Source organism: Scylla paramamosain, chromosome 17 (genome assembly GCF_035594125.1).
Source record: "Scylla paramamosain isolate STU-SP2022 chromosome 17, ASM3559412v1, whole genome shotgun sequence".
NCBI lineage: Eukaryota > Metazoa > Arthropoda > Malacostraca > Decapoda > Portunidae > Scylla > Scylla paramamosain.
Window position 1 is genome coordinate 7,505,467 of NC_087167.1, and position 8,447 is coordinate 7,513,913.

An 8,447-nucleotide genomic window follows, 5' to 3' on the forward strand; every position below is an offset into this window, starting at 1 on the left:
TTTCTTACATATATCACCTTTGTAAATGATGTATAAATTTTCCAAATCTTAATTAGCACAGTTAATCTTATTTTCTCAATGAGTGGTCAATAATGAATTACAATACCACTCCCTTATATGGTGTAGTGCCTTCAATACCCCTCCCATGAATTCCCTAATACTTGTAATGCCACCCCTTACGTGGCACAGTATCTACTATACCACTCCCTAAATGGTCCAACGTTTACAGTTGCACTCCCCTCCATTGTCTAGTGTCTACAATATCAAGCCTTTAAATGCCTCATTACTTGCAATACCACTTCCCCTGACATGCCCTAGTGCACAGGTTATAAATATGCAGCTTATTTCTGTATTGTGCACCATCTTTGTCATTTTGTATTTATTTGAAAAGTTGCACATACATGCACTTGCCTGCTCAGCGTTCATCTTGAGGGAAGAGTATTTGTTATTTGAACCCCATTAATTTTCTCTATCTAGACACACTCATTCAATCTACACACACCTACACCCAAACACACACACACACACACACACACACACACACACACACACACACACACACACACACACACACACACACACACACACACACACACACACACACACACACACACACACACACACACACACACTCACTCACACTTTTGTTGACATTCATATTCATAAACTTCAGCACTCATCTTCCTTGCTCACTTATCTCTTGCTCACATTATTCCTTCTTATTCTTTCTCTAGAAATTTTTGTGCTTGCCATTCATTACTGATCATTCACTTTTCAGGTGTGGCATTTAGTGAGGCAACAAGAGTCAGAGCAGCGGGAGGGAGAACGCACCAACAAGATGGTGTCAGAAATCTACCTCACCCGCCTCCTATCCACTAAGCTAACACTACAGAAGTTTGTCGATGACCTATTTGAGACTATCTTTAGCACGGCTCATCGTGGCTCAGCGTTGCCCTTAGCCATCAAATACATGTTTGACTTCCTTGATGACCAAGCTCTCCAGCATGGCATTACTGACCCAGAGGTGAGATATTCAGCTGATTTATGTAATAATGTAATTGTGTGTGTGTGTGCATGTCCCTGCCTTGTCCCAGCTACTGCTCTTTGTTGGATTGTATATAGATAGATAAATGTACTTATTATAGGTGTTTAATGTCCTATATTGTGGTCTTTATTAAAGATGTGCTTTGAAAGACCAAAAAATATAAGGATCGACTTAAGTGCAGTTTGTGAATTTCTTTTTTGTTCCTCATTTCAGGTGGTACACACATGGAAAAGCAACAGCTTGCCTCTCCGCTTCTGGGTGAACCTCATCAAGAATCCAAACTTTGTATTTGATATCCACAAGTCAAATATTGTGGATGCTTGCCTTTCTGTGGTGGCCCAAACCTTCATGGATTCCTGCTCCACCTCAGACCACAGATTAGGTAAGTGTATTGAAAGTATAGGTGAAAGGGAAAAGTGAGCTTTGAAAGTTATTACTAAGAGTAAAGGATTCAGATAATAAAAGTCACATAATGTCTCTGATATAGTCAGTTCATAAAAAATTGGGTTGAGAAAGCTGCTTGAGTGCATGCAAGTTTGTAAGCTGAGGACTGATCGTCTGCTGTTGTGTATTCACAGCTGTGATGACTTAATGATTTTACTGGTTTACAGTAAATTTGCAATAATAGCATTTTTATTATATTTTATAAATACTAAAAGGCAATGATAACCACAACATTCAAACATATCATAAAAAGAATTCACAAAGTAAATATATTAGTAAATGCACTGTTGATATTGCTGTCAAATACTTGAGTCAGGCATCACCTCTGCCATAAAACCACCATATTGGTATACATTACCTACATTCCATTTATTATTGATTTACTGGTAAATTTTTCCATATAACTTGACTAAAAATATATTCTTAGGAGGTAATGTTTACCAACATGGTGGCTGTATTTGTGCCCAGCTCGTACTCACTTAACTGCAACATCAACAGTACATTCACTGATATGATCCTCTACTTTTCTGATTGGCTTGAGTGGTTTGATTATTATTGATTTTTAGTATTTATGAAGTATGATAAAATGCTTTTTCTAGAAAATAATGTAAAACCATAAATACAGTAAATATTAACAGAGTTGTGAATAAATGACAGCAGCCAATTAGAATTCTGGGTGCAAACTTGTTAAGGCTCACACAGCTTGCTTGAGTTGGCTTCAAGTGAGAAGACTAGAAAATTGCCATTACTGTGCAATATTCATCTGTAGAGAGTAACATGAATCACATTCCCTTGTTTCACTTCTTCCAGGCAAGGACTCCCCGAGCTCCAAGCTGCTTTATGCCAAGGACATCCCCATCTACAAGGAATGGGTGGAACGTTACTACTCGGACATCAAAATCATGCAACCCATCTCAGATCAGGACATGAATGCTATGTTAGCAGAGGAGTCCAGGGTGAGTAATAGAGTTCTAGGCACAAGGATAGCTGACCTTTTAATGGTGAAGGTATTACATGGGAAGAAAGTTCATGACAGGTGAATATGGGAAAATAAAGAGTGGTAAGAGTTCTTTATTTTGCAGATGCATACCACTGAGTTCAACAGTCTGGCAGCCCTTGCTGAGCTGTATAACTATGCCTTCAAATACAGTGATCAGCTCATCCTGACACTGGAGGAGGATGAGTTCTCCACAAAGAGCCGCCTGGCCTACCGACTGGAGCAGGTCCACAGCATCATGACCACTGACCACGACTGACAGGACGCCCCCCCCCGCCCCTGGCCCCGGCCCTGACCAGGCTCAAACCCAGCAGTCCCAACAGCAACGGGGTCCCTCCTCTGGTACCGCAGCCCCTGGCTCCTATTCACCTCCTGGCCCGTATGGGGGTTCTCCACCACATCATGTGTACCCTGGGGGTGGCAATTATGGTGTGTCACCTCCCCAGTCTGCTGTGTACGAGGGGCAGCTGGAGACCGTGTTTACTTACCGTGGCCAAGAGGGTGGCCCAGGGGGCCCGGGGGGCCCAGGTGGTGTAGATGGCAGTGTGTATGGCCTGTATGGGGTGCCCCAGCATGCCAGACTCTCCCCAGGAGCCTATGGTTCAGCCCAGTTTCCTGGCCGGGGTGCTCCTCAAGTGTATGAGTTTGAATATGAGGAGCCCAGGTTCACCTGAGGCTCCGCCCCATCAGGAGGAAGGTTTGTCTCTGCTCAAAAAGGGTGTGTGGGCGGTGTGTCGGGGCCAGCAGAAGAGGCCCACCCCACACCCCGTCCTGCCCTGGGGCCGGCATAAAGTAGAGCCCCACAATGAACCTATTAGTGGTGCGCTGCAGTGAGCATAGTGGTGCCAGGAGTGTGTCAAGTGGTGCCCTGGACAGAGTGTTGAGTGGTAACCTGTGCAAGCATCAGTTGGTGCCCTGGAGGAAGCGTAGTATTGCCCCAGTATGAGCATGCAGTGGTGCCCTGGAGGAAGCACTAGTGTTGTGCTCCACAGGAAGCTTAGTGGTGCCCTGGAGTGAGCAACGAATATGTGTCGCAGGAACAAGTTAGGGATGAGTGGAACAGAAGCAGCAAGACAATTTTTTTCTTCTCACACAAATTATGCACAACAGTACACCCCTCCCAACCCCTCCCTGCCACCTCAGTGCACCAAGACAGAGAGTCTCATGGCAGTATAGGAATCAGGAAGCAAACATTGAATGGCATTTTTTTCTATACTTTTATATTTAACTCATTAGACCTTGAGAAGAATTAATTATTGAACTTGGTGCTTATATCCCCTTCTTCCTTATGTTTGCGTGTATGTATGTGCGATTGTTGTGCGTGAGTATGCATGTGTGTGTGAGCTTGCATGCATGTATGTGTGCATGTTCATAAGTGCATACTTATATGTGCCTACTTACATGAATACATGCATGCTTGTTTGCATGTGTGGTCATCACTAGATCTTTGCCCCAGAATGAGAACCAAGTCTCCATGTTAGTCAACAAGTCAATTGTGTACGTATGTCAGATCTAATGTAAAGATTCATTGCTTTAAATCATCACAATGTAATTAGCTGCTGTTCTGGGTTATTTTTTAGGTATTATCCATTTTGTCTTCCACCAAGGACTGACTGTAGTAGCCATAGGGGCAAAAACAGATGCTTGGCTTGGTCCAGGCAGCAGCATGAGTGAGTGAGTGAGAGAGCATGAATGTCAATGGGGAGTTCAGTGTGCCACATTTTATCACCCCATCAGTGAGTCAATATTTTGCACTTGTAAATTTTAAATTTCCATATGTGATATTTTTATTAATCCATTATCAAGATTGCTTCTGTGTGAGTTCTCCCTCACCTGTCTCCCTCCCCCACCTTCCCAAAAACCACAACACTGATCACCACTCCCACCAACACCACAACAACAACAATAACATCACCATCACCGCCGCCACCACAGGAGTCGGGCTTCACGCTGACTCTTAGACGTCATGGAAACACCTGTTCTCCTACAATAGAACAGCCAGACGATCTTCAAGCCACCTCATCCTCCTGAGGGAACCAAGCCGCCACAACAAGCTCTCATCACACTAGGTGGAGGAGGCTACCCTCACTTTGGCCCCCTTGGGAAGTGGCTGGAGGACCTCACCGCCAGGAGTGAAGTGTGCGTCATCCTCACCTATTCAGACACCAAACTCAGTAGCAGCAGCAGCAGCAGCAGGAGAAGGAGGAGGAGGAAGCCAGACTGTAGCATTTACTTGGACACTGTTGAAGCTGTTTTCACTGTACCCTGTAAACCCCACCTCCCATCATCCCTGCCTCACATCCCCCATCAGAGCCTCCCAGGCCCCCTCCTCATCCCACTGCCCCCACAGCATTTATTCAAGAGCGGGACTGACTATAGCAAACCATTTACTGCGCTCGAAATAATATTAATAATGTTATTAATAATAATAATAATAATAATAATAATAATAATAATAGGCTTCTGTCTGTCCGAGGTAACACTTCTCCTGTCCTGACCGCATCATCATCGCCATCATCACTTTGAGCTGCTCTGTTGCGCTAAAAACCATAAAAAAATAATAAATAATAAATAATAATAATAATAAAAACTTTTCAGATGTTTCAAGTTTCATGTGATATTTCTGTGTACGAAATGTGTGTGCGCGTGCGTGTGTGCGCCAACTGTTACTGCCATGTGTGTGCGTGTGTGCGCGCGTAAGAAAACAAAGAAGGAGCAGCAGGAGGGAGCAATGTGCGTGTATTGTCTTGGTGTTCAATGGACCTCTTCTAAGCTTCTTTTTTGACGTTGGGTTGCCTGCATGGAGAAGAGAAACGTAATCAATTCCCCTGCCCGCCCCGCCCGCCCCCAAGAGGTTTGGTTCTCACATGTGCGTTGCCGTGACCCTCGGGATGCACTGCAGGAGCCTCAGTCCCGTGGCGGCTCGGAGGCCACGGCTGGACGGAGAAGTTTTTGTGTCCTTTTTTCAGATGTCGTCTCGGTGTCGGGTGTGTAGGGAGGAGGTGTGTGTGTGCCAATTCCAGGGCCAAGCTGATGCCTTTAGCCCCCTTTTATTTTATTTTTTTATTTATTTTTTTTATTTATTTTTTTTTTTTTTTTCGTAACATTGCAGGCTCTTTGTTAACCTGTTGGCATCATCCTACTTGGTGCAGATTGTCAAGTGAAGAAACTTTGTGATGATAGTTTAGCCCCATGTTTTTTGATGACTTTTTAGCAACAAATTTTGAAGTTGTCTGCCACATGATTTTTTTTTTTTTTTTTTTTTTTTTTTTTTTTTTTTTTTTTCTTTTTTTTAAATTCTGTTATTATTATTATTTTTTTTTATTTTTTTTATTATTGTTATTCATATTACTATTATTTTTATGCAAGAGGTGAAAAATTCCAAGCACAACATTTTGATAAAGTATTTATGGCACAGTTTTTTTGTATACATGAAGTAGCGCACATGATTGCAGCATCACAGCAGATCTACTGCATGCACTGCATTTTTTAACTCATATATAGAAACATTGTTGCATGATCCTCATAAGGCACAAATGTTTCCACATAGTATTGCCAAACCTCAACCCCAGACTTGGTAAAACCTTTCTATTGGGTGGGATGCATACTCATTAACAAGCCAGATTGGTGGGAGTGAGTGTGTGTGCTTGAAATCATCTTCACATCACTAACATAGGAAATTTAATCTCTAATGTAGTCTGAATGCATTAAATAGAACATCTGGTAAATAGCATTCAAACAGTATTGAGTTATCTATAGGCAAAGAAAATGTTGTCATCATGGATGAATACTGTGATGGTTGTCAAGTCATATTAAGAAGTTTAGTACAAACTGTTAAGTGTTATTCTCACCGTAATAACTATTTTTTAATAAGTGTTCTTTTATTAATCATATTTTTGCTGATTTTATCAGTATTGATGGCAGATGTAACCTTTCAATGGATCCAAGACAAAAATATAACTATTGTAATAGGGGTAAAAGTGACAATCTTCCACATCAACAAAAAAGGCATCAGCTTCCCTGCCTGTAGTCTTCACGTCCAATACTTCGCCTGTGAGAGGTGAGCCCAGAAGAGACAGAGAGAGTAAGGGAGAGAGAGAGAGAGAGAGAGAGAGAGAGAGAGAGAGAGAGAGAGAGAGAGAGAGAGAGAGAGAGAGTGTGTGTGTGTGTGTGTGTAAGAGAGAGAGAGAGAGAAAGGCGCTAAGGTTTTGAAATTATGATTCCTTTATCATTACAAGTTTTTTTTAAAGCTGTGTGTGCTGCACTTGTGTATATTGATGATTTCCTGTATAGTTCCTTTGTATTATATTAGTACTTGTAAGAAAGAAGAAGAAAGTCCCCATTTGATACAATCATTACTGGTATTAATTATTAAACTTAAAAATACAAGTAATACGATGTTAATATACAAATTCTATCACTGTAATAAGGAGCAACACTGTACATACGGAGGGACGATGCCGGCTGGCGGACTCTTCATTATCTCTCTGTATTACACATTCTGGGGCCGATACCAGGAAGTTGTTGTTTTTAGATTCTTGTTGTAATTTATATTTTTACAGTTATTATTAGTGCTCTTTTTGCTGTTCTGGACTTGTGTGTGACGACATGTTCATGGCTGAGTGAGACATTGACTTTGTTTTAATACTCAGAAGTTCCTGATTTTTTTTATTGGAGGTGTGTAATAAAAAATAGTTGTAATTAGTTTTTATGTGTTATAAAGAATGCAAATTTAAAGTTTTATTCCTACGTTGAGAATTCCATTATCCACTAGTAGAGATTTGCTTTAGACAAACAGACTCCACATGGATACAATTGATTTGTGTGTTGTGTCCCTTTGTATACATATACCTATATACATATACATATATATTCTGCAATATTTTCCCCACGACGAGTTGCTGGAACACTGGTGACTCACTCGGCCTCTCGTCACATCCCGCCCTGGTCTAGTCTATCGCCGCCGGCCGCCCTCTGCTCCCCTCCCCGCCTCCCACTGTACATCAGGCACCATGTTATGTGTATGTCGAGTATGTGTTTCATATAAATGGATAAATAAATTTTTTCACTGTAAAGAGCAAATGTTTTATTTGATTTTATTCATTTATTTTGTGTTCATGTATCTGTTCTGTTTATTTATTTATGTAGTTTATTTGTATCAGCAGCCTGGTGGCTATAGTGACTGATGTGCTCCATCACACTAGAGGGGATCATGGTACTAATGCTAGACTAGGTGGAGACTGGATGGATGGTTGATGATACAACTTATTCACCCGGGAGACATTAGATATGGACCATGGTTGAGTTGTGTCCCCCAGCAATTCTGTTTTCCTGTATGTGTGTTAGTGTTGATTTGCTTGGATGTTCTGTTTTAAACTTCTTGGTTTTGCATATTTGTGGCTTCATTTTTCATTTGTCAGACTTTAAAGTTTAACAGATAATTACTCTTTGCTTGCATTTTCTCTGATTGCAACCCACACTGGTGATCAAAAGAAAAACTTCAGATCTAGATAGCTGGCCTTTCATGTTATACGTTCATACTTCAGCTCAAATTAACAGATTCTCTCTCTCTCTCTCTCTCTCTCTCTCTCTCTCTCTCTCTCTCTCTCTCTCTCTCTCTCTCTCTCTGTCCATTGGATAGGTAATGTTAGCTACTTAAAAGACTTTATGATTTTCAACAAGTATCTTATTGGTAGATATAAACTTTGTGGTCATGCATATGCACCTACATTTTTTTTTTTTTTTTTTTTTCCAAAACTGTTATAAGGACACTGCTGCAGCATACATTCAGTTTTAGTTGCCAACTTCCTCTACAGATCCTCCTCATCATGTAATGAAAGTTTTATTGTCATGAGTCAACAATTTATTTGCTCTTGCCATGATTTTATTAATATTCTTTGGTGGTGATAAATCAATGTACTATCACTGAGATACTTTTCTTCCTTTATTAATTGTATATTC

The 8,447-nt window shown here is 41.1% G+C and overlaps 1 protein-coding gene across 4 annotated transcripts in view; it reads left to right on the forward strand.

Annotated features, from left to right (window-relative positions):
• Positions 1 to 7,561, forward strand: part of LOC135108400 (plexin A3-like) — a 78,863-nt gene extending 71,302 nt beyond the window's left edge. For all 4 annotated transcript variants that reach the window (XM_064019353.1, XM_064019354.1, XM_064019355.1 and 1 more), the window contains exons 23-26: positions 779 to 1,024; positions 1,259 to 1,427; positions 2,300 to 2,445; positions 2,572 to 7,561. In XM_064019353.1, the coding sequence (XP_063875423.1) occupies positions 779 to 1,024; positions 1,259 to 1,427; positions 2,300 to 2,445; positions 2,572 to 2,745 (735 nt within the window). In that variant the 3' untranslated portion in view covers positions 2,746 to 7,561. The remainder of the gene's footprint in view (positions 1 to 778; positions 1,025 to 1,258; positions 1,428 to 2,299; positions 2,446 to 2,571) is intronic.
• Positions 7,562 to 8,447: the final 886 nt, after the last annotated feature.